Here is a 25,281-nt window from a genome sequence, read left to right on the forward strand (position 1 = left end):
GCCCTCTTCACCAGCGACCTCCATCTCCGCCTCCCTCCTCCGAGCTCCTGCTTCCTCCGCGTCGGATGCCGAAACCACACAATACGATTACCTAGGTCACCCGTATCTCCCACGATTCACAACCGCTTGCTGTCGCTCTACCTGACCGTTCAGTCGCTCGCATCGCCGGACCCGTGGTCGAAAACCACCGACAGACAGTTTTGTTCCCACCGCCTAGGGAACTTTGTCTCGTCACTCTTTGCAGCGCATCACCATCAGTCGATAGGGGACTGACCGCCATCGGCTTTCTGCGGCCATGGCCGCGAACATGCCGCCGAGGGCCCAGGTCGGGCAAATGATACCGCCTAAACACAGCCAAGTCACTCAGGCCGTTTTAGCTAGGTTGACGTCTCAGCCTCCGCCAGCGACCGGCTGGCAGGCTACACACATTCAGCTGCCGGAACGCGTCCAGAAGACGTCATCCCTGTATGAAGCTCGGCCATTATCTACAAAAAGTCTAGAGGCTGACATTCACTCCAGGGCTACCAATCTCAAATTAGCTGGACAAGTCGACACCTGGCCAGAGGCGGTGAATCTCGCGCTTGAGATCGAACGGCGGGCCTTTGTGCAGTCCCCGGATAAGGTGAGAAACGCCCCTCTGCATCACCAAACCATCTTGGCTAACTTGGCTGACCAACCTCAGCCGACGTACGAGAACCTACTGGGTCAGCGATTCGCACAACTTGTAGAACAGCGACAGGCTCGCGCTCCTCTCATCCAACAACAAATGCAAGCCAATGCGATGAGACAAGCTCAGATAGCCCAGCAACAGCACCAGCTTCAACAGCACCAGCTCCAGCAACGCCAACACCAGCAGCATCAGCAGCATCAGCAGCAGCAGCAGCAGCAGCAGCAGCAACAACAGCAACATCAGCAACAGCAACAGCAGCAACAACAACAGCAACATCAGCAACAGCAGCAGCAGCAAATGATGATCAACCAGATGGCCATGCAAAGGGGAATGGCGCAGCCAGGCTTTCATCCCCATCAGCATCCAGCTCAAGTTACCACAATGCCACATCAATCCCAACCGTTGCCCGTCGGTGTCCCCAATCCAGCAGTCATGCAGAGTCGTTTAGGTCAACTTGCTATGCAGATCACACAAAGCCTTCCTACCGCGCTGATGGAGTACCATGAGATTCAACGCCTCACCGAGCGGGACAGGCCGCTCATCAAGAATTTCGCCTTGAAAAAAATTGTCGCCATTCCTGAGCCCCTTAGAGACCCACTCCGGGAAAAGGTACTATCGCAACTGGCTCCCCAACATGTCCAACAGATTCGAGCATTGGCAGTGGACCCGTTGATGATCTACTTCGAACATCAAAGTTTGAATCAAGCGCGTCGGAATATGATGGCGCAGTCACGTCAAGGCATGGCAGCGCATCCTCAACAAGTTCCTCAACCTCACAACCAAGTCAATCCTACTTTAATGAATCCGCCGGGGCAGTCTCATGGTGTTACCGATGGGCAGCTCCTCCCGCCCAATCTTGAGGCAATCCGAAATGAGCAGCAAATGGGCCTGCGTGCCCAGGAAGCCGGTCAGGTTGTTGTGCCACAAAGTCAAGGTCCCGGGGCCCCCGGACGCAATGCCACCCCTGGCCCTATGATAAACCACATGCACACGGCGGCTGCTCAGCAAGGGCCAAACCAAACGCCGCGGCCTCCGCCGAATTCAGCGCCGCCCGGATTCCACCACCCACCGGTCCCGATGGAAACGTTGAACCCCGCACAGACACAGGCACAAATACCGATAAGGGGACAAGTACCGAACCGGCACCCGCAAGGGCAACCTGGAGGGGTTGGAGCACTGCCTACAACATCGCAGAGTCCCGCAATCAACAATATGGCGGCACCGATGCAACAGTCCCCCACTCCCATGGCCCAGGGGATGAGGACAACGCTGAACCCGTCATTCAACCACCACGCGAACGCAAGGCCGCCGTCAATGCAGGGTAATATTAACGCCAGCAATCCTGCGATGGCTGCGATGCTGGGTAATTTGAATCCGAACAATGGTGGTGTGCCGGGAAACTTGCCTGAAAACCAGCTCAAGGATATTATGGCCAAGTGGGAGCAGAATAGGAACACCACAGGCAACGCTCAACAGTTACCCAAGCATCCTCAAGTGTCTGGGATGCCAGCTCAACACCAGCTGATCGGCGCTGTCAACACCCTCAACCAACCGCTGAACATGGGAAGCTCTCAGCAGCCGGGTGGTGTGATGCCGCCTGGCATGCAGCCAGGCCCTGGTCAACCACAGCTGAACGGTCCGCAAAATGCACAAACTGCGGCGATGGTAGCCCTTGCCACCAACCCTCGGGCGATACAAATGGTCGACAATTGGGATATCCCCGCACATACGCTAAACGTATTACGTGGATCCGTACAACCCGCGATCCTGCCTCCAAATTTGAAGAAATGGGCTCATCTGAAGGCATGGTATCAGACAGCAGGCCTACCTCCTCATGTTCAGGACAAGGTCGCCCAGCTGCTTACTACTTTCCAACAAAACCAGATTCAGCACGTAATATTGCAAAAGCAGCAACGAGCACAGGCTGCCTCCATGGGCGGAGCTCCGCAGAATCCAAATGGGCCCGGTCCTTCACAGCAACCTAACGGGATGCCACTGATACCCCCAAAGACGAACGTTCCTCCTCATGTGCTTCAGATCGCCCCGCATGAACTAGAAATGGCCCGTAAGAAGTTTCCCGGCCACTCAGATCAGGCGCTTCAAGTTATAATACGGAAGACCAAGTATGAGAATTTTGCCAGGAAGCTGCAGGCAATGAACAATGGCGCCGGTATGGTAAACCAGAAGCCCATGGTGCAAATGCCCCCCGCAGGGTCTAACCAACCAAATACGGCCTCTTCCGGACCAGCAGCGCAAACACACGCCCAATATGCCGCACAAACCGGTATGCAGGTCCCAGGTCCATCACAGCAGCCTCCATCATTGCAGCAGCCGCAGCAGCCACAGCAAATACAAGGGCAATTGCAGGCACAATCGCAACCACCAGCGCCACCACCTGCGCACCATCATCAACAGCAACAGCAACAAGAACTACAGCAGCAACAACAACAACAACAACAACAACAACAACAACAACAACAACAACAACAACAACAACAACAACAACAACAACAACAACAACAACAACAACAACAACAGCGGCAGCAGCAACAGCAACAGCAACAACAAGATCAACAACGGCAGCAGCAGCAAGTGCAACCACCGGTCAACAACCGACAACCTGTTCCTCAGAAGCCGACGGACGGCAGTGATTCAACTTCTGCGACTCCCGCGCTGTCTGTCTCAAGGATTAGCCAGCAACCTCGAACTGGCCCGCCAAATCCATCACCGGTCGTGGCCCAAAAGAGCCTTAAACGATCACATCCGGGTGATGTGACCGATGTATCGCGCCCGAACGGCGTTCCCATGCAGCAAAGTTTGTCGCAGGCGAAGCAACGTAGCGCCGTCCGTCCAACGGTCAGTGACCGTTTCAAGAATATATGGGCAGACGAGGCAAGACAGGTGCAAAAAGAATTTGAGCAGAACCCGTTGCAGCCGGTTCACATGCCGATGGATGTGTACCAATCGGCGGTGCTCAAAATACGCGAAGTCACCCAAAAGATGAATGAGTTAACCACTATTCCGGGGGCTTTTGATCGAATGACAAACGATGAAATCTTGGTCAGAAAGCTTGCCCGTTGTGTATGTTGTCTTCTCCCCGCGAACTTCGCCAGATATTGTAAGGAATACGCTGACAAGTATACAATTTCAGAATCTGAAAATCAAAATTCAATCAGAAAAAGCGACCGGCCAGACTCGTAACCCCTTAACTATTACGGCCCAAGAGATTGATGAGATCAAGCTATTCTTCGACGGTCTTGTCAATCAATTGAAATCAGGGGCTTCACAGGCCGCAGCTCAGTCTACGGAGCAAGCAGCAGGCCAGCCTCAACTTCATCAACGCACAGGTCCATCTCCGCTATCTAATGCTGCGCCTTCGGACAAGCAAACACAGGTGCCCAAACAAGCACCGAATCGGGCCTCTAACAAGATCACGCAACCTCCGGCTGCACCGACGACAACACAACCACCGTTCGCGCTCGGGCATGGTCCTGGGATGTCTCCCGCTGGTAATCCTGTCTATCTCAATAAACCTCCCATTGGACCGACAGATTTGCAGTGGCCTCCTCGGAAGAAGGCCAAAACCGGTGGGCCTCAAACAACGTCCCCAGCGGCTCAGTCGACCGCCAGTGCCTCGCCTCAGATTCAGGCACCTTCGCCGGAAACAAAGCGGCAACAGGCCCCAGAGCCGGCGAAGCCGCAGCCGGATCCTTACCTCTGCCCTGAGATTGGCTGTGAAGGAAGTGTGGTTGGCTTCGCCTCAGCGGAATTGCGTGATATTCATTACCATGAAGAGCACGTGAAACCAAATGAGGATCCTCTCAAGTTCTTGCAGGAGAACATGGCTCTGGGTCTAGGCTTGGACGCACACGGTAACACCAAAGCGATTTCGACTGTTGCGGAGGGTGCTCCTTCAGGCGCGTCCGGTAGAGCTTTGAACAGTCCTAAGCAAGCTCAGACGCCCATGAGTAAGCAGGAATTGGCAGCGACTCCCATGGCTCGCGACGTGTCGATGAGGAGGCAAGGCAGCAGACTAGGCGCTAGAGGGCCTGACGCTGCAGGCACGCCAGGCAGTGGCAACGGGGCTCCTGCCCAGACGACAATGGCCGATGATGCGTGGGCAGCGACCGGAGTCAATCCCCAGTATCTTTCCAACTTGTTTGCGACTCTTGACCCAGCCCAAACGTCTGACTTCAGCATGTCGTTGTCAGAGACACCGAATGACACGCCAGAATCAAGTAAGACTTCGGAGCCAAGCAGCGATATATCGGACGGTGTGGGTCTTGACATCAATATGGACTGGGCCACCATGGACCCGGAAATCATGGACAACTTGAACAACGTCAGCCTTGACGGCTACGAACCACCGGCGTTTGATAGAGAGATGATGGTCAACGACGCGTATGCTAACGTGACGTTTGATGACTCGGTCATGGATTTTTCTAAGCCTTTTAAGCTTGACACGTCGCTCTATATGCTGAATACAAACTGATTGGCGCTCTGCGGAGGAGAAAAGAAGGCATCTGGGGTATTGGCGGAGAATGACAGGAGGAGAGTTGATAGATGATTGAACGCAACGTCAAGGCGCATGGTTCATGTGAAGGGTATTCTGGGGCGGCGTTTTGGGGGTTTGCGATGCGGAATGATGATATTTTGATTCTCTACTTACAATCTTGGCATTTATCGTTGGTTCGTCGCACTTTCTTCTTTGCCATTACATATTTGCGGCGCCTAATCATGGGATTTGGAACGCTTTTCCTGATATGTCTTCATACCACTGATATCACGTGCTATTTGGTGTTGGTGAAGCAAAAAAACGGATGAGGGTGAAACAGGCAGGCGGAATCACCAACGGAATCGGGGATGTCCCGTACGGCACAGCGGAGCTGCTTCTGGGAACTAGAAAGAGGCCGAGAAGGCCGATCTCTTTTTTTTTTTTTTTTTTTTTTTTTTTTTCTTTTTAATCTTCTTTCCACCTCAAAGGAATTGATACCCGTTGAAGTTTGGCATAGTCACGAACAACCTCATAGCTCCCAAACGCCGGACGTGGACCTCAGCTGGATACTGAGAGCGACGGACGAGCACTCTGTCTGGGGCTATTGAAAATAATATACACTTACTGCTGAATCCAGCTAGCCGTTTTCGAAGCGTATCAAAAAGCGCGTCTCGGTGGGGCCGAGGTTGCATCCCGTTCTCGCTTGTTCGTATGTGCCGTACATCTCTGTATCTACCTATCCATCCGAGTATCTTGTCTCGAGCTCGTTTGGTCCCCCAAGTCCCTGGCGCTTGAGTGTAGTGTACATGGATGTAGTCTAGCGGCACGATACGTTTCAGCTTGCAACCCAGGGCATCCAAGAGCACATCCTCCGAGTACACTAAACGGAATTTGCGGGGTTCCATTAATCATTTATTTGTTCGTTCCTGGAGGACTGGGAGACAGCATAAGGTAAGCGTCGACCTAGGTTGCCCTGAAGAGAGCGGCACATACAATACAGGTAGGTGGTGATCCAAGATGTTAGTGTACTTCCACTTTCCCTTACAGCAGCAGGGCACTGCATGTAGACCAGGCCCTGATCGGTGCCACCACCCGGTACACTGCGTTAACTGTACATCTCGTGCATGCATCCATCACCTGGGATTTTCCCACAAATATTTTCTAATCTTCTCTGTTCTTACTAGTAGTCAATCTCATTTCATTTTTACACATAGTATAGCTTTGGCAACATAGTTACCTGTCTGAGAAAGTCGCCTTTGATGGACATTCGCACGGCTGGGATAGGTACTGTACCGTCCAAACTGATCATTGTAATTGCCACTGCACTGTTAGTGCACACCGACTCAGGTATCACAATTGGAGCCAGTAGTACACTTGCGCTGAACTTGACAATTTTGTACTCTGGTTTGATTTGGAAACCAAAACCACGGCATCGCGTCTTGCTCTACATAACCTTCGACGCGCCTCCCCTTCCATGCCCGGGTTTTGCAGGCAACACTTCACATCAGCACCTGAAAGTGGCTGATCAGACACAAGCAGGAGGGAGCATCAATAATACTTTTTCACTAGCGGGTAGTTATGACCACCATCTCGCCGACCAAACGGCGTATCCTCGGGTCATTGAATCCCAACGCGTCACCCTGCCAGAGCTCCAAGTCTGAGTTCGAAGGGCGCATGGAAGAAGTGCAAGCAACTGAATCAACTGTTCTTCCTGCAGGGTGTGAGAACAATCGTCGTGAAGAGGAGCCGGCTAGGAAGAAGGTGTGCCTCGATCTTCGGGGAGCACAACAGCACCAGCACCAGCAGATAGGAGCTGGTAGTCATGGCAGGAGAAATCGGTCGAAATCAGCCTCTCCTCCTACCGAGGCTACTGTCTTGTTGGGCAGGTCGACTACTACCGACCTTTCACAGTCCACCGACATGAGACACGAGAGAGTTTCGTCTCTATCGGTGCTACCAGCTCTGCATCCAACCCGCGTGGCAGCCGAAGGAACGGCCCGGGCGGTTGCGGAGGTCCTGTCCGTTCCCATGGCGACCCAAATCGCTTACCCAGCCGGTCTTGTGGGCAACTTTAACAATCACAGGCAACCAAAAAGGACAAATAACCCCCGTCTTCGTTTCGTGAATCAGGCGGCCAGACAGGTACGCCCGATCTCACTCCCCATAGACATGTGGATGCGCTGACTGACACTTGATGATTGTCCAAAACGTAAAACAGAAAGCGGAAATCCTCCGTCTCCGCCTTAGCCTGGCCGCTTACAAGATTCAGACGGGCCAGACTGACGTCCCGCTTGAGCAACTGGAGATGCGTTCACTGCTACCGCTGGGGGGATACCACCACAGCCAGGGACGGCTGGCGGATGGTGGTGCCTCACCAGAAGCAGCAGTAGACAGACATCATGATGGCAGCAACAGCAACCCAGCGAACTGGAGCTTCATCAGCAATAGTAGTACCAACAGCAACAGCAATAGCCAAGGCCACGGTTACTTCCAGCGCGTGAACCACCTCCGACACGCCGCCGGAGCAGCTATCGAAGCTGTCCAAGCGAAACAGGAGCGTCGAACGGCTTGGCGGGAGAGGGAACAGTACAGGGAATGGTATGAACAGTATGGTCATCATTATCAAATTTCCACTTGGGAGAATGCCGCCGCTGAGCAGGATCATGATGGATTTTCTAGGGATCAAAGCCGACAGCGACAGCGGCGTCAGCAGCAGCAGCGCAATCTTGGAAGCGGGAGTAAATCACTGCCATCCGATCTGGGGGATCGAGTAAGTGGGCCTGGTACTACGTTTATGGGTTCAGGCACTAGTGTTATCACGACCGCGGCCATGACGACGACTACGACGACGTCCCCTCATTTTAACCGCCTGGACCTTGCGGAGCGCGCGTTGCAGGCTCATCAACGGCTTCAGTCGAGGGCGGTCACAGAAGAGCTATTGATGGACCATGAGCATGAGCATGAGCATGAGCATGATGAGATTGACTCGGAGCCAAACTCTCAACAACTTACACACCACCACCAACCCCAACAGCAGCAGCGCCATCGACATCACCTGGATAACGCCCACGAAGGGTGGGTAGTACGCCCTGCTCCAGAGAACGGTCCAGAGGTTGCCAATGATATTGCTTCAGGACCAGGGAGGAGAGACCGGAATGATGACGAAGAGGAGGAGAGCATACAATCCAGATCCAGGAGTTACCAGGTGGTGGGCCCCGGCCCGAGTTACTTCACTGAACCTGAGCTTGAACCTGAGCTACCCAGCCTGACGCCGTGCCAGTTGGATGCCGGTGAAAAGGAAGAGCAAGATGGAGAACGGAACGGGGATGGAGATGAGGCTGCCAGTGGGTTGTTGAGCTTGTCGAGGGGCTAAGGGCCGTCTAGCATCACGTAATATGGATCTGAACGGTGGCCATGGAACAGAAGGCATTATAGATCTTTGACTCTGCTGGCATAGATGTGGCAAGAAAAAGAAGAAAAAAATGTCGATTACAGGGTATGATCATGGTCGGAATTTTAAAAAGCATGTCGTAAAGGCATTCCGTTAAGGCTATATATTTTTTTGGTGTATGCAGGCGTGAGAGTCAGCATCAATGGTCTTGCACGAGATGAAATAGCATACCTACATCTGTGTATTACTGGTCTAGTCTAGGCAACCGGACCTAGCGAATTTACACTTGCTCACTCGAAATTCTCTGCCTTGCTTAATCAGGCAGGATTGGATGGACTTTACCGAGACCATGGGTCGCACCGACAAGCTGATCCATCCCCTCTCCCACGTGGCAGCCACACCTTATTTTGTACCATTTGTAATCCGTAATTGGTTCAGCATTTACTCGCTGCGTGCAAACAGCAAGGTCATGGCTACATACGTACAGCACAAGCCCGAGACATCATTGTTTGGTTCGTACATTCCTATCCGCTTGGGATCCAATTCAAGCAAAGAGAAGAAGGTTGATCGTGGAACTGATTCCAAAGACAAGTAAGATACATGCAACTAGGGACAAAAGAAGAGTGCAACTAACAAGAGAGCTCCTGGAGCTGGGAGTGATAAAGCTGTTTGCAAGATGTTCTAGAGGGAAAAGTTAAAAGGGAACAAGAACAGGACACGAACTACTACTACTGGAAAGGCGTAACGCAGAATAGGGTGAATAGACAAATAAAAATAAAAAAGAAAGAAAGAAAGCCAGAAAAAGGAAGTCCAAAAAAGAAAAGAAAAAAAGTAAGGTCATTTTAGCTGCAACTCGTTTCGATCGAGTGACCTCCGGGTTATGAGCCCGGCGCGCTTCCGCTGCGCCATGCAGCTTTTCCAACTGTTGAGATTTTTTGAGCCGTGAGAAACCTATATTACCATGTAACTGCACAGCCGTCAACAAACATATCAATGCCAGTGTCGTGATTGAAAGTTGCTATTGTCTCAAAAGCGAATGCTTTGGACGGATGCAGCGGTCCAGTCAAACCTTGGTTGCGACATAACTCACTGGCTTAGGTACTCAAGGGTATATAGGGCAAATGGAGACGCTTCCTTGTTTGAAAAAATCTGCGATGAGAATACTACTACTCTACTTGTCAAGCGGTCGTCGACCAAGCGACTTTGATTGCATGGTAGCTTCATGGCAAACTCCAGATACTTTGTTCAAGCTGAGAGCTCCCGGATCTCCCTTCATTTGTTTTCCTTATTAAGTTATCCATAAAAAGCGTCCTCTCTCGCCCATAATTGTATTGTTCTGTGGTAACAGCTCCCTTTGATGCGCAAGCCGCTTCGCTAAGGGCTGACTGACAAAACAGGTTTCCAGAATATCCAAACAACGCCGATGCTAATGAACAGGGTGGTATAATGGTATCAAAAGTGTGTGTGCGAAAAGGGGTTGAAAGAAGAAGAAAAAAGAGGCAACTTCCAGCAATGCATCATTGTGGGGCGTATGGATGTACTCGACAAGAGCCATCAGTCACATCGACACTCCTCCAACATGCCCCGCGCGCAATCAGCGAGGAGCTTGAGATAGCTCCGTGCAGAAGAATAAGCAGAAAGGAGGCATGCGAAGGTATGATCACTAGGCGGGGAGAGCTTCATCGCCAGATCCAGGCGGAAGTCACTCATAAGACAGTTACAGCTGGTGGTTGTTGCGGAGGTTCGACAGGCTCAACTTGTATGGCCCCGTCAGTCCCGCGAGAGGCACCCGGTGTAGGTGGTGCAGGGGCAATCTCGGGATCCGGTATTTGAATATCCAGCTACCGTCCTCAAGTTAGCATACGGTCACCGCAGGTAAAGAATACGGTTTAGGAAAAGACGTACTGTCATGTAACCGGTCCTCTTCAGTGGCACGATCTTGGGGGGGATCGTGCCATCTTCACTACCCACCGTCTTCTCCATCTCTTTGTTCCACTGTTCAATCCAATTTTCGAGCCTTTGCAACCGTGCCTTTACACCGGTAAACCCAAAGTCTTCCCATAGCCAGCCTGTTGCAAGACCCAGAATGCCGTCCAAAATGTTGCGCCAGTTGTATGGACTAAATATCGGCACAAGCTCGGAGTTCAGCTTTTGGATCACACGCCGGAACTCTTGCTCTGATAACCCTGCCGGCTCGAGGATTTCGGGGTACAGGTTTGAGAACGTAGGAGCCAGATCACCCTCCAGTAGCCAATCCCGACGGACTCGGATAATTCGCGTATTGATGTATTCAGGAGAATCCAGGGGGACGTGCGGGTTGAGGTGCGGGTAGCAAGCATGCTGAGGTCCCCATTCGTCGCCAGCGTCTGGTTGCTGGTCAGGATCCCCCAAAATATCAGAGTCATCTGATGAAATGGCAGAACCAATGCCGGATATCCGTGATCCTATTGACTGCCGGGCGTCCATCATATCCGGTCCTCGTTCCAAGTCGGGAGAAAATCCGGCCCCATCTCTCTCCTCCTGCTTGGTTTCCGTTGGAGCCATGTCTTCTTTCTCTTTCCCTTTGTCCAAACCTTTCTTCCCGTGATCGAAGCTCAGCCCAACCGGCACCCGACTCTTGGTGCTTGATATACTTTGACCCCGAGTCCCTCGTCCAGACGCGCTCGATTCCGGGATTTCTTCAATAGCGCGGATGCGAGAGGGTCCTGCGTCTGTCTCCTCCACTCGTTCAATGGGCGAAGGTGGTATGCTAGCTCGTTTCCCTTCGAGGGAATGTCGAAGTGTGCGCGGCAGAGGGGAACGCTGCCCACTGCCTGTACTACGCTCAAGTTGCAGACTGGCTCGAGCACTGATGACTGAATGCCGTGGCTGTTGTTGGTTCTCGGGTACGGTTAACAATGGCTGATCGCCGGCGGCGGTAGCTGTTGGATATGACGGATCGAAATCGAGGTGGGGCGAGGGCAGCGAGAGAGGGATCGCCGGCGGCGGAGGCGATGACTGGCGTCTCCTCCGAGTTGCTGCAGCAGGAGCAGGTGGAAGCCTCGGGGTGGAATTGGTCGGATTCCAAAGACGAGCAGGGGATTGGCGATGAGGAGAATGGAACTGGGCGTACTGGCGGTGGAGGGGAGAGCTGGATGTCGCAACTGCGCCGCGGGTTCGAAAGGGTGATTGCAAGAGCAACACTGGAGTATTATCGGGTGCCCTGCGCGGCGAGCGGCCAAAGCCGGGCGCGAGCGCGGGAGAAAGCGCTGCGGGGGGTGGAGGGGAAGGAGTCGAGGTGTGTGCGCCCGGATAGTTGGGTTGTAGCGACGGAGACGGCAGTTGAGGATTATTGGCGGTTAAGGGGTCTGGAGCATGCGGCGATGAATGGTATGTTGTAGATGGCGGTTCGATGGCGGTCGAATCTACGGCGGCTGCTTCAGGCAACGAGTAGAGGTGGGCTGGTGGTGCCGTTGGTGAAGCCGTTGGAGCGAGCAATCAGTGGCGGCCGCAGAAACGGCCCCCTCGACAACGTGGAAATTCCGTCTTGCGCTTGGTGGCCGGGTCCGTGTTGGTCGTCTGCAGCTCTTCGCACTCAGGGGATCCCGACTTGTGATTTGTTGCTTCCTTGTCAAGCCGCCCGAGTCCTGAAGTGTAAAAGCTCCGGCACCGACCCAGGTCGAAACCTCAAGCTTGACCACGATCAACCCTGTACGCAGACAGCTGGACTGCTCAAGCCCCGTCGTCGTCGACAGGTCAGCCGTCTTCGTTGAGGTCCACCGGTTCCTCCTGGCTCGCGATCGAGTTGTTGGCTTGCTCCCCTTATCTCGATTAATCTGACGCCAACAACGGCGGCAGCAGTCGCGGCAGAATTGACACTGGACGATCGGCGTGGAAGGCAACCTGTATAGCCACAAACTTGACACTTTCTCTCTTTCCCGTAGCCCCGAGGACAGCGCAGGGCGGCAAGGACAATGTCGGACAATTGCCAGTTTGTCGGTTGACAATAATTGCGAGTTTCCAGCGATATGCAGGGCGCGGCGCTTGGGGTGCTCTGACTGGCTCCTTTCTCTCGACTGCACGAGTGGGTGTGGAGGCGGTTGATTCCACCTTGACCCAGGGCCGCTCATCAAGCAAGCAGCCCAGCCGACCCAGGTCTTGTCAGCTGGCGGCAACCGACAATCAAATACCACCACCGTCTTGCTTGGGTCTTCGACGAACCTGCCCTGGATGTACCTAGCAAAGCGACTTGAATCACTCGGCGGATGTGGTTGAAAATCGAAACGGGGTTTGAGGCGATTATCGACAATTCTGATTCTTCATTTGCAATCTGTACAACATCAACGCATGCCGTAGCGAACGCCAAATAGAAAGCTGCTTGATCGAGGTATGGTTGGGTGGTCAGATTGGTCCTTCGTGGGCGCTGAGGAGAAAGCTGATGTTCCAAGTATTTGAAGTTTTTATTCTGCCACCCCTTTTCAATGGTAACCATCAAGCAAAGCTTGGCCCTTACTCCTTCGGCCGTAGGCGGTAGATGATCTCTCAGCATTTCCAGAATCTCCGCGTTCCTGGCAAGCTCACTGGTCAGGGGTATCAACCACCTTCATACCGAGAATGTTACCCAACATGACCGTTGAAAAGCCTCAGCCAGCTCTTGTGCGACGCCCATGACCAGCTGGTGGAATTTGTCTGAATGTCATTTTCCCACTACTTCGGTATGCCCGAACATAGCATGTCTACACATTGTAATGCGCCATGCCGTGCGACGTCCTGATGGCATTACAATGCGATAATAGTTTGCTTGTTAGTTTGGTTCTTCGACCATGGGTTGAACAGGGGAGTTTTGGGGCTTCCATTACCCTTTCAAAAGAGGAACCGTCCTCCTTTCGTAACGATATGGGACAACAACATCAACAAGGGTCCAGAACGCTACAGAAGCCTCTTACGGATGTCCTCTTAGCCTCTCTCCATATCCTTGAAGGCCTTTGTAGTGTAAAGACTGGATGATATCAGCCTCACGGCCTTCACCCAATCGAAGTGGATCCAGTAAAGCTTTGGCTCGTTGGTACCAGACTCTCTATCAAATCAGGGCTGGATTGTACGGATTCGATCTCCGATGGCCGTTACAGATGCATGACACTGAATACCGGATGAACTCATAATCGATCCCGATTCGGTGTGGTGCTCGGACGCTGCAAGTCCAAGCATGAACACCTAAGGGTTATGCGTTTGACCAACACATGGGAAAGGCTATAGCGCAAAGAAGGTACACAATTCAAGCAAGCGTTCACGCAATTTTATCTGCAGGTACATATACCGGCGGTGTGTTGTAGTGTACCAAAGCGTACTATGCTTGAGCAACCTTTGACCTGGCTAGCAGGGTTAATTACAACCTCTTGTTGCCGTGGGCTCGTTCTTCACATGGATGTTTCCCCAAGAGAGGCATCGATTCTCCATATCTACACCTATTCCTTACAGCCTTTCATGTTCTCCTGTCGGCAAGCAAGCAAGCGGAGCTTCCACATGGGCGCGCATGTCCGTCCTGCATTAGGGCCAAAAGCCCACGTGCAAAAAGTCCATTGCAAGAGGGACATCGACTGGATTGTGCTTTATTTGGTTTTCACTTCAACCCCAAATGCTCAACGGCTGTGTGCCTCTCACCACAAATACTCCACAGGAGAGGAGCATCTCTTCAATGTCGACTAATTCATTTTACCATGGTGGATGAAAGGAGTTCCGATGCGGCCTTTTCCGTCCGAGACCTTTGAATGTGCCATTTGCGTCCAGAGGATTTTTTTTTTTTAAAAAAAAAAAAAAAAAAAAAAAAAAGACAAAATTCCCAGCCGACGCTGATGCAGGGCCTCATTTTACCTAGCCAATGAAACCAATCATTATGGCTATTTGCAGCAAATATTCCGAGCTCTTCCGCAAGCGAGGCCGGGAACCTACTACCTTATCTGGAGACCCAAGCGGGGTTGAGAATCAGATGTCAGAAAGTTGCTCGTCGTCGCTAACAGCCATGTGTAGGTGAGTCGATGAGCATGACTGTTAGCACATCGAGGTTTCATTCTTGATACCCAATGCCACCACCTCTGAAGGTGCCACTGCCAATGGCACAATGCAGTGAAACACCAACGTGGAGGGGAGCTGCACGCAATCCAAAGCTCGAACGAGCCAAGCCCAGGGCGGCTAGGGCCATGACTTATAAACCTACCACTTCCTCTTCTTCTCCACTTGGTAGCAAGTCTCTGTCTCTCGGCTTCCCAAACCCTCCGGAGATCTCTTCCAGGCCGTGCGTTTCTTTCAGTTAAGTACGCGTTGCAGCAACTTAACATCAAGTCCGTCGCCACCATTCACGCTACTGTGCGGATTGCGGGATCGATTGCCTGGATGGCAGCTCGCTGTGGGCTCCAAAAGAAGCTGAATGAATGACGGACGTGCAGTCATCTGGCATCCGACAGCGACGGGACGAACCCATCTTCCCCGCAACTCCAATTGGTTTAGTTGCAGACTACGTCACAGTGTCCCGCCTTGCACCTACTTACTCACCCGTCCTTGCTTTGCAACATCGCTTCCCTTCGTTGTGAGGGCCGCACCATCCATACAACTTAACAACACCCGGCACCCTTCTCTTGCCCTAGGATAGTCACTCACCATCTGTCAAACACGTCTCCTGTTATTGTCAAAATCTGCGGGCAATCCCTGGGCTCTGGTCGCGGCGAAAATCAAAACACCACTCAGCTGCACATATACGGTGCATTGCGCTCTCGCTCAAAGGTGCTAAAGTACAGCCACGACGCATTCGCTTCGCTGTTTCTGCCCGAGGAGTCAATGACAGACGCAACAACGCCTGGACTCCATGACAGAAGCGCCACCAAAACCACATCCGATTCACCTCAAGGCCAAAGCTCCAAACATGGCCACAGTAACTTCTATAGAGACCGAGGACACTCCCGCCATGTCGCCGTCCACTCTCGATAGTCGTCCGGTCCGCCGGGCCGCAACCATCGGCGAAGGGTCCCAGCCAGCCCAACTTCGCCGCCGCCTCGTGAATTCTCAATCCACCTTAGGGACCTCGTTTGGAGAGTTCAGGCGACGCAGCTCAACCTTCTCGGACTACAGTCTAGATGCCGCAAGAAGGAATCTTCATCATGAGATTTTGAACCCGGCGGCCAGCTTCGATTCCGATGAGCATGGAGCTTCAGAATCCTCCTTGATGCCTTTGGCATTTGCGCTGCTGCCAGCCGTTGCAGGCATGTTCCACAACAAGGGGAGCGACTTCATTACTGATATCATCCTAATTGTTCTCGCCGCTATCTTTCTCCATTGGTCTCTCACAGTTCCGTGGTACGTTTTGGTGTCTCATATGATGGTCTGCTCTTTCAACTTACACGGTAGCACAGGAACATGTACAAGTCGGCCCAGCAGGTGCGCTTAGAAAACGAGCAAATCGTCGAATCAGCCCTCGACGAAGAAGATGGAACGTCACCCACAGTAACAGCTATCCAAACACCATCCGTGGAGGTCGAAGAACCACGTACACCGATTGAAAGCAAGCACACTACATCTACGAGCGAGGAAAACACTAAACTAGATAGTCCTGACATACCTATCGTCCCTCAACAGGAACCCCACAGCCCTCGCCACACCCGCCGCGTTCACAAAGCCCTTGGCGAGCTTTACAAAATCGAATCGCTCGCTCTGGTACTTTGTTTTGTCTCTCCGTTGATGATGGCCTATTTACTGCAGATCATGCGCAACCAGTTCAAGTCAGAGGGCGGGCTCGTCTCTGACTTTTCCCTAACGCTTTACATTTTTGCAGCCGAAGTCCGGCCTTTTTCGCACCTCATCAAGCTCATTCAAGCGCGCACGCTACATCTCCAGCGCATCGTCCACAAAAACCCATATTCCGAGTCGGCCATAACTCCGACCAAGTTGCAGGATATTCTGGAGCGGCTGGGCGAGCTGGAACAACGTGCTACGGGCTTAAAGCCATCGAATGGGTCGGCAAACAACCTTGACAACAACGGACAAAACGATGGCTTGGAAGGAGGCCAGGACCAGCAGAACATGAACCCCAAAGTCCGCGATGGGATGGTGCGTGAAGTCCGCAATACGATTCAGCCCGATCTGGACGCGCTCAACCGTGCAGTCAGACGCTATGAGAAAAAGGCTACTGTTCTGGCTTACCAGACAGAGGCAAGGTTGGGCGCGCTGGATGGCAGACTAAACGATGCTATTGCGCTGGCAGCCGCGGCGGCCAAGGCTGGAGGCACTGGTGCCAGACCGCACGGGAACAACAGCCGCGCAACTGGTGCTACGGGCGCCAATAGCGGGTTGAGTGTGTTCGGCCTGCTTGCAAAGGCGCTGGATACGATTGTCTGGGCGGCGGCCATGCCGTTCCAGGCATTGTTGGGTCTTGTTGTTTTGTTCCCGCTGAGGGCGGTGGCAGGCTTTCTGAAGGGGGTAACTGGAGGAAGCAGTAGTAGAAGCCGGGTTGCCGCTGGTAAGGTTAGTGGCACCGGTATTATGGGTGACGCGAGGAAAGGGATCAATGGGAATGGATTTGCGACTGGACCTGGGAATTCGAACGGATTCCCTCCATACGTCGGCGGGGCCGCTGAATATGGCTTTTCAGCGAGTGGTAGGCGAATGACATCGGGGAGTGGGAGCGGGGCGCGGTATTCAAGGAGATGAGTGAAGACTGACTGTAATGAAGGGATGAGAAACAACCATGTCGGGCGGCTGGTTCAATAACCATGGCTCTTTTGGCATGGGCGCTACCTACGCTTTTCCTGTTGTTATAAAGTATATATTCTTGTGTTTTCATTTGTCATAGTTGTCATAGCCTGTTTGGTGAGGCGCCAGAAAGCGTAGAGCATTGGGCGAGATACCAACACAACGAAACCTCAAAAAGCTACATTATCACTACAAAATAGACGATACCTTTGACATTTCTTACTATCTTATCTTGTTGCGGTACCCTGGCTCTCTTGCCTTGCGCCGACAACTCTTCCCGCGGCCACGCCATTCCATGATATGTACCTTGACTGACGGCTTCGGGATACGAATCGCCTCACCGTCGTGAACCGGAATAACCAGTCCATGCTTAAGCATACCATGACCGATGAGGAAGGTGAGCTTCAAGAAACCGTCCTCAGTGTCTTAGAACGTGGACGGCAGTCCGGCAGTACATACGTGGTAGGTTAGTTAGCACCATCGACCCGCCCTATCTATGTGGCTTCGAGTCATCCATCCAACCCACAATCCATACCGAGCTGTCGGGGTCGGTGATTTCAGCAGCTGATCCAAGATCAAAGTTACGCCAAACGGGTGGTTGCAGACATATTACCGGGTTGCGGGGTATCAAGATCGGTAGATGTTGCCGAAGGGAGGTTGGGATACATTGAAATCGAAGTGAGGGGGGAGGGCTTGAGACTAAGGCACGAGGGATCGATAAGCTAAGATGGGAGATAATATATTGAAGCTGTCCTGAAGGTGAAGAAAGTAAGCGGGAGTGGTAAGATCAAGAGAGTGTAGAGAGGCGCTGAGTTCTGTTTGAGACATGAAGTGCCTGTATGCGTGATGATGCGTCCAGCCTTTTCGCTTTTTTTTTTTTTTTTTTTTTTTTTTCTTGATTGAAAGCTGTTCTTAAATTTGGAAATGGGAGGTGCCTGGGAGGCGGGTGCTCATGAAGAAGGGAGGTTTGGTGATTGAGGTATGTTGACTGGTGGTGATGAGAGAAAGAGCAAGAAATACATCGGATGACCTATCGTTTGAAGTTGATCGGGACGGGATGAAGACGAAAGATGGGGCGAGGCTGAAAAGGCCCGCCCCGAGCCTCCATCATTGGGATGACCTAGGCCCCCCTCCCCCCACGACGAGCCGACCCAGTTAGGCTGCCCTAACAGGGTGGTACTGTGTATGTAAAAGGCCTCTGGCTTAAATGGTGGATCCATCAAGGATTGTAGCTCCAGCCCAAACACAAGTGCAACCTTGAAGCTAAGAGCTAAAACCTTATCTGGGTCAACGATGAAATGTGTGACATCACCCAAAAGCAAGCCGACATGGTGGCATTACTAGTGCGAAGAGCCGCTATGTATGTAATCGGGGAGCTTACCGTTTACCTGTTTTCCCTCTCCCGCCCGATAGATTTTCATTCTGGGGGTTGGAGGGAGAATGGAGGGATAAGTGGCCGGAGTCGTCACGGCCGGAGGGGGGGTCCGTTCGCGTTCTCGCCGTGTCGCCAATGTCCCCCATCCCGTCTCCAAACAACAGTTCCAGCCTTTCTTGGGGTTGCTTGCTGGCACCATGGTAACCAATGGATCTCCGAAGCCAAGATGCATTGATGTTCCCACATCAGGTTTCGAGCACGCATCCAAGGAACCTAGAAAGGTACATTGCAGTGGGGACGGAGGCAGAAGCAAAAGCAGGTCCAGAAGGCTGCGGCTGCATCTTCCTTCGCAGTCGGGACTATCCACCACCACGTCGGCGCCGACTTTCTTACCTGTACTATGATGTCCCAGCCTCCTGAGATTTGGACAATGGAAAGTGCGTTCGTCGAAGCATCATGAACAAACGAACAACGGGAAAGGAGATCGTCACAGAAGGCTCGGACCACACGGTCGGCGGATGTGAAACTGGCAATCTGCAGGAAGGCTGGACGGGCTCGAACATTCAGTTGCAGTGCATCGATATGTCCCCGGCATGCCGTCGAAACCAACCTCAGCTGCAGCAGTTTCCAATATGCAGTGTCGGGTGTTATGCACCTTGAGAGATGCTGCAGAATGGATACGCAGCCCTCCTCCAAGATTAGTCGGCCGGCTTTTAGCTGGCAGTCTGTTTCGGTAGTCGGGACGCTTGACTGGCCTCACTGGACACTGGCATCCACCCCACGGCGGAGAAGCGAGAGAGAGACACCCGGACACCATGCCCTGCGGCGCTGCGGCGCTTCCTAGAGCAGGAATTCCGTACTCTTGGCAAGCAGGAATTGGATCTTGATGCCTCGATTTCCATCCACCCTTTTTCCTGTCCTGGAAGACATGGCAGCATGGATCCCAGAAAAGGCACAGCACCCACCAGGGTAGATCCTGGACATCCTCAACGCCATGTCACCATACGTCCCCTCCCCTCCCTTCCTACCCAACCTCTACCTAGCTGGCCCGCTCTCCCGGAGACAATAGAGCTTCCAATACCTATGAGACGACAAGCCACCGTCACGTTTTGCTTCCATTCGTGGCCTACCCATTGCCTCTGTCTGATGGTGAAGGCCCGACATGGAGACGCCACCGAAAAGGTCGGCCTCGACGTTGTGCCTCTTCTCCAGGATATATAGCTCTTCTTATACCTGCCTCACCAGTACTCTCCTTCAAAGAGCCTCACAGGACGGGGGAGAGAAAAAAGTCGTGTTCCTGACTGTACCCATGTCATTACATGTTATCTAAAACCGGTATACCTCTGCCTTCACTATGATCTCGATCCAGATTTTAATCGTTTGATCGGCCCTGTGCAACCCCCTCCGATATCTCCCAGGCCAGTATCCTCCATCTGCTTGCGGTTATCCGGTTCTGGTGTTTCTTCCACAGTACTATATCTGGTCTTGTTCTTGCCCATTGTTGCTTCGCTTGGCTTTCATCCACTGATAAATCAGTCATGCCATTGGGTCGGATGGGATAGACTACTACCTATGGGTGTCCGCAGGCTACATTACTACTCACTTGTCAAAGACTCGAGCCGTCTCGGTGCAGTGCCGTCGACGGAGGCAGCGAAATGAGGATTTCCATCTCGGTTAATATGAGGCACTTGCTGTGCCTCTACCTCTTCTTCACTCTCACATCAGGATGGTTGAGCAGACCAGAGAGAAGACAACAGTCAGAGATATCAACTACAGTCTCCCCAACTCAGGTCCCTACCAATACCATCGAAAACACCATACGCACGCCAGCATCAACATCAGTGGTTCAAAGTTCATCCAAGGGTTCTATACGCGTTACTGTATCTACCTCTGTACCTACAACGACGAACCCTACTGTCTCTACCGCTACCGGGACTACCAATGGTTCTTCCGTCTTTGAAGGTATGTACATGATTAAGTAGGTGTCCTAGATGTCAGACGAGGCAGTAGCTTACCGACTTTCAGTTACAATACCCAAAGGTCAACTTCCCATCCAGCCACGGATCACTCCTGGCTGGGCAGTTTCCGGCGCCATACTCATCCTAACAGGTATCGTCTGCGGTATGGTCGGCATCAAGAAAAAATGGCTCCACACATTCCTTACCACCGGCTTCCTCGTCAGCTTAGGAACCACTGTTTTGATCCTCTACGTGACTGATCCGCCAGTCAGTGACGCGGTCCAAGGAGCCTATGTCGTGGCTGCGGTCTGTACTGGCCTGATCGTTGGCGGCGTAGCCATCATATTCCAGGACTTGGCCCAAGGTCTAGCCTGCCTGCTCGCCGGCTTTTGCTTCAGTATGTGGTTGCTTACTCTTGGGCCCGGAGGTCTAATTCACCACAAGGGCGGTAAAGTGGCGTTCATTGTTCTGTTATCCTTGGCCTGGTTTTGTTTATACTTTACTCGATGGACGCGCACCTACAGCCTCGTTGCCGCCATCTCCTTTTCGGGTGCTACTGCTGCGGTTCTGGGGATCGATTGCTTTTCACGTGCTGGTTTAAAGGAATTTTGGGCATACATCTGGGACCTAAACGGGGACATCTTTCCCCTCGGCACAGTCACGTACCCGTTAACCCGCGGTATTTGCGCCGAAATAGCAGCTATCATGGTAATCTTTGTTGCCTGGATTGTCTCGCAGCTCAAACTCTGGTGTTTGGTTAGGAATCGAGGAGAATCGAAACCCGTGGATCACGAAAGAAACCTGGAAGCAGAAAGAAATTTGGAAGCAGAAGACGAAAAGACGGCATGCCAGCTGGAAGAAGCGAGAGCTCGCGACCTCCGAGAGTGGGAACGGAAGTATGGAGATGGAGAAATCAGACAGGTGTCTTCAGCGGAAGATTCGGATCTCGGTCATACGGACAGCGAAAATGGAATGCTGCGTCACAGTCAACGCATCATACCGGCAGCTACAACGTCCCGCTCCCGGTCAACCACAGGAATGGACTCGAATATCAGCAATCTTGGGTATGCAGCCAGAGCCATGACCCCTTTATCCCCGGCGCAGGCTACCGCGGCTGCAATGGCTTGCTTCCCAACTCGCAACCTTAACGGAGCTTCAGATGACAGGGTCCCGAGTGAGTGCCGTACCGATACTGGAAGTCCGACAAGTGACGAAGAGAATACGGATTTCAGGGTAAATGATGGGCGAAAAGTGGTGTCATCGGTTATGCCGTCCTCCACACCACGCCCCCAATCTCCATCAGATACATATCCAAGCGCCGAGCCACTGCCTCTCGAGCGGGTAGAGAGACAAGATGGCATTGGTGGGCTACATGTCCCCGTTGAGGACGATGGGGGGAATTGGCTTGGACAAACCGACCAGCACCGGTCTACCACGGTGATCAGAAGACTTTCGAACGGCTCGGCTAAGGCTTTTCGAAACCTGTCACCAAAACCTGTACATCGCGAAGCTGAAAGAAATCAACAGACAGGTGATAGGCGTGAAGGAGGGGTCGCGGCGATTTGGAGGATACGAAACGACACGGATTCTGTCGCGGTAAACTTGGATGATTTGGGTTCTGTCAGCAATGGTGAAAGCATTGAGGACGACCAGATGGACAAGGGTAAGGTTTCTAGCATTGAGACCCAAAGCACTGAAGACACAAGCAAACAGACCGAAGCGTCTGTCAAACCAACTGAGGAAATGGCAGACAAGCTATCGTCTGAGGGTCACAGTGATCAGCCAGATCACTCACAAGTCCAACAAGGATCAGACATTCCATCAACAAGCAGAGGATATGGCCTAATGTTCGATGAGCCATATGAGTTCCAGAGAGAGAAGGAAAAGCCTCAACTGAGTCCAGTGGATGTACATGCGCTCATGGGAGGGTCAGAGATGAGATCGAGTGGGTCGCCAAAGTCGGATGAGCCCTCAGGCAGCAGCCTCCTTAAGGAAAATCTTGCACAGGAACTTTCACCGATTGCTTTGTACCACCGAACAAAAGAATGGGCTACGCACTTGGATGCTGCAGATACCCCTGAGGAGCCGGTGGCGCCTCAACCTATCGACGGATCGAAGAAGACAAACTCGGATCTCCCAGCTGAAAAGCCAGTACCTGTGGATCTCAGCGGTCTCCAACAGACAGCAACGAATGCTAGCTTACCTCGAGCGGTCCCCAGAACAACGAGCTTGGTAACAGACTACCTTGCTCGACAACGAGCTATACATCGGAGCAGCTCCGGGCCTGTGTTGCAAAGATATCCGGAGGACACATATCATGCTTCAGACTCTACTCCAGAGCCGGGACGCGTGGCAACAACTAGGGCCTTTCCTTACCGGTCTGCTTCCGAATCCTTCAAAGGACTAACATCAAGACTGTACACTGAAACAATCACTGAGGAGGGAGGTGCTCAAAGCCATCAACGTGCTTCGCGACAGCTACCGGGCAGTGAGCGCCAAATATCACGCTCTGTTTCTCTGGGAGTATCAGCGGTTCCCTCTGCGGTTGACTCATGTGGTCTTGCTCAAACCCCACGAGCATCTCAACACCAGACACCATCAACATTGATGGATACACGCAAGGCAGTTCTACGCAACAAGTCCCAGGGACATCCTTTCAACGCCCCGGCAGTGGAGGTCCTCCATGACAGAGCTCCTGCCGTGAAACTGCACTTGGTGCAGGATGGCAGTGACAGTCCTCCGATTGATATCGACGATATCCCCCTATCTCAACGCCGCAAAATCATCCGAGAAAGTAGTTTAACATCTGAATCCAAGAACAGAAGATCACGAGATAGGTCCCGAGATCCGAACCCGAAATCAAGCCCGAAGGTTAATAACCTATCTTTGGGTCCTTCGACATCCGATGCCGTCCGCCAAGCGAAACTCGCCAACTTCCGCGACAGTGTCGCCGCTGACTTGCGGGCCTCGTTGAGTCGCAATGCATCGAATAACAATAACATCACCACTGCAAGAATAACCTCATCAATATCACCACTGCAACCACCAGCCACCGTCTACGATCCTTATTCCGTTGATCATCAATTCAGCGTCACCACGCAAATACAGACACAAGAACAAATTCATTTGGGACTAGGCCGGAGAACATCAACGCAACGAAACACCTACGGGTATGGACAACAACCGCAGCAGCAACAGGATCCAACATCAACAGGGGTAGCAGTAGAGACACAGGAAAGACGCAGTAGCGGACAGACACAGTTACAAGTAGCACGAGCGCATCGAGCGCATCGAGCGCATAGGGACGCGATGAGGAGGTTGCAGGCTAGTACTAAGACGGAATGATTATGTTTGGTTTATTAACGCAGGTCGTGGGGGTAATGATAACGAGGAGTGTCCGGTGCTCAGAAAAGAGAGGGGGGGGGGGCTGAAATCGAACGACATGCAAAACATCTGGGGAAGAAAGATAAACAGGCTAACAAGACATTACAAAACTGTGGTTTTCAGCAGATCTACTTCATTCATGTATATACATATTATTACTGCCCTTGGAGAAATGGGGAAAAAGGAGGAGGGCTTAGTTTGGTGACTTGATCGGAAGTCGGAGTTCGGGGGAAGGAAGTTCAGGACATGCGGCATGCACGGTCATCTTAAAAAATGGTTGTTGGCGCTCGAAACAATTTCATTCATCGTTGTCAAAATTAAACAGCTCTCGATATCTTTGGCGTCTTCGATTACACCTGCTAATGTCCGTCGAGACCATACGGCCTAACTGATGTGAATAGATGGAAAGCACTCCGCTTCCAACATAAAGTGGTACGTACCTAATGTGTCGCCGCTCTGAAGAAGGCCGTTATTGCGCACCATTACATAGGTATGATTGCGACTACTAACTAGTTTGTGCAGAAATGGGTTTTTAAATTGTCAACACCAAAGTCCTAACAGAATTGTCAATTTTGTCCGCATTATCTCTTTTGACCTCGATCTATTGCACCTCGCCTAGCAGTGGATGACTAATAATGGCAGGCGTTTCATGCATGACTTCGCGGCAGCAATATAGGAATTGGTCAAGCGTTCCATTGGTAACTGGGAATTGGACCGGTAGCTCAGGGGTAGAGCGTTCGGCTGCAGTCCGAACGGTCACGCGTTCAAATCGCGTTCAGTCCTCAATCCTCCCAGTTGCTTTTTTTTTTTCCGTTGTTTTAATTTTGGGCAGCTCCTTCACTTTAAATCGCCCTCGTATTCTGCTTCGTTCTCTTCTTTTGCCTCGGGATCATTTTTGCTAGTCTGGGTAAGAAGAAGGAGAAGACCCAGATACCGATGGTAGTAAATAGATACAAACGGATGGTATACGCGTGAACTTCCAATTATGTGTCAATAGAATTGAGGTTAACATCCAGGTGCATGCTCTTTACTCGTAGCACCAGACAGATTTTTGAGCATTAGCAAAAGAAGTCCAGTCAAGGTTCTACCAACTACACAACATGACGTTTTTCTTAGACAGTTGTGCAGAACATATTAAATTCAGAAAATTCACTGACATTATTTTTTTCGTCTCGAATGCCATCCAAGTCATAACATCGTTACAGCCAAATACCATGACCGCTCCGGGGCTTGCGTGCTGAACCCCTCCAAAAAAGGCCCATAGCCAGTATATACAAGAACCCCCCCCCC

At 52.1% G+C, this 25,281-nt stretch overlaps 7 protein-coding genes across 7 annotated transcripts; 5 read left to right on the plus strand and 2 right to left on the minus strand.

Moving 5' to 3' along the window:
- Positions 1 to 295: 295 nt before the first annotated feature.
- Positions 296 to 5,434, plus strand: NEUTE1DRAFT_146340 (uncharacterized protein; the record flags this gene model as incomplete). The annotated part of the gene is made up of 4 exons (XM_009852608.1): positions 296 to 465; positions 520 to 622; positions 683 to 3,751; positions 3,822 to 5,434. The coding sequence occupies 4 exons, from the start codon at positions 296 to 298 to the stop codon at positions 5,160 to 5,162; spliced, it is 4,683 nt and encodes a 1,560-aa protein (XP_009850910.1).
- Positions 5,435 to 6,743: 1,309 nt separating this feature from the next.
- Positions 6,744 to 8,572, plus strand: NEUTE1DRAFT_146341 (uncharacterized protein; the record flags this gene model as incomplete). The annotated part of the gene is made up of 2 exons (XM_009852609.1): positions 6,744 to 7,307; positions 7,384 to 8,572. The coding sequence occupies 2 exons, from the start codon at positions 6,744 to 6,746 to the stop codon at positions 8,536 to 8,538; spliced, it is 1,719 nt and encodes a 572-aa protein (XP_009850911.1).
- A 1,690-nt stretch (positions 8,573 to 10,262) lies between these two features.
- NEUTE1DRAFT_146342 (uncharacterized protein) lies at positions 10,263 to 13,163 on the minus strand (the record flags this gene model as incomplete). Its single annotated transcript, XM_009852610.1, has 3 exons — positions 10,263 to 10,397; positions 10,462 to 11,996; positions 13,145 to 13,163. The coding sequence occupies 3 exons, from the start codon at positions 13,161 to 13,163 to the stop codon at positions 10,263 to 10,265; spliced, it is 1,689 nt and encodes a 562-aa protein (XP_009850912.1).
- Positions 13,164 to 14,945: 1,782 nt separating this feature from the next.
- Positions 14,946 to 15,231, plus strand: NEUTE1DRAFT_116953 (uncharacterized protein; the record flags this gene model as incomplete). Its single annotated transcript, XM_009852611.1, has 1 exon — positions 14,946 to 15,231. One exon carries the CDS (start codon positions 14,960 to 14,962, stop codon positions 15,179 to 15,181), a length of 222 nt encoding a protein of 73 aa, XP_009850913.1.
- Positions 15,206 to 17,493, plus strand: NEUTE1DRAFT_122178 (uncharacterized protein; the record flags this gene model as incomplete). Its single annotated transcript, XM_009852612.1, has 4 exons — positions 15,206 to 15,882; positions 15,939 to 16,191; positions 16,285 to 17,041; positions 17,262 to 17,493. The coding sequence occupies 4 exons, from the start codon at positions 15,395 to 15,397 to the stop codon at positions 17,372 to 17,374; spliced, it is 1,611 nt and encodes a 536-aa protein (XP_009850914.1).
- Positions 17,494 to 19,153: 1,660 nt separating this feature from the next.
- NEUTE1DRAFT_28526 (uncharacterized protein) lies at positions 19,154 to 19,611 on the minus strand (the record flags this gene model as incomplete). The annotated part of the gene is made up of 2 exons (XM_009851919.1): positions 19,154 to 19,264; positions 19,510 to 19,611. Coding segments are annotated over 2 exons (213 nt in total), but the record flags the coding sequence as incomplete, so codon positions are not given.
- A 764-nt stretch (positions 19,612 to 20,375) lies between these two features.
- NEUTE1DRAFT_26923 (uncharacterized protein) lies at positions 20,376 to 21,372 on the plus strand (the record flags this gene model as incomplete). The annotated part of the gene is made up of 3 exons (XM_009851916.1): positions 20,376 to 20,541; positions 20,690 to 21,004; positions 21,305 to 21,372. Coding segments are annotated over 3 exons (549 nt in total), but the record flags the coding sequence as incomplete, so codon positions are not given.
- Between the last annotated feature and the right edge of the window lie 3,909 nt (positions 21,373 to 25,281).

This window comes from Neurospora tetrasperma, assembly GCF_000213175.1.
Source record: "Neurospora tetrasperma FGSC 2508 unplaced genomic scaffold NEUTE1scaffold_3, whole genome shotgun sequence".
Classification (NCBI taxonomy): domain Eukaryota; kingdom Fungi; phylum Ascomycota; class Sordariomycetes; order Sordariales; family Sordariaceae; genus Neurospora; species Neurospora tetrasperma.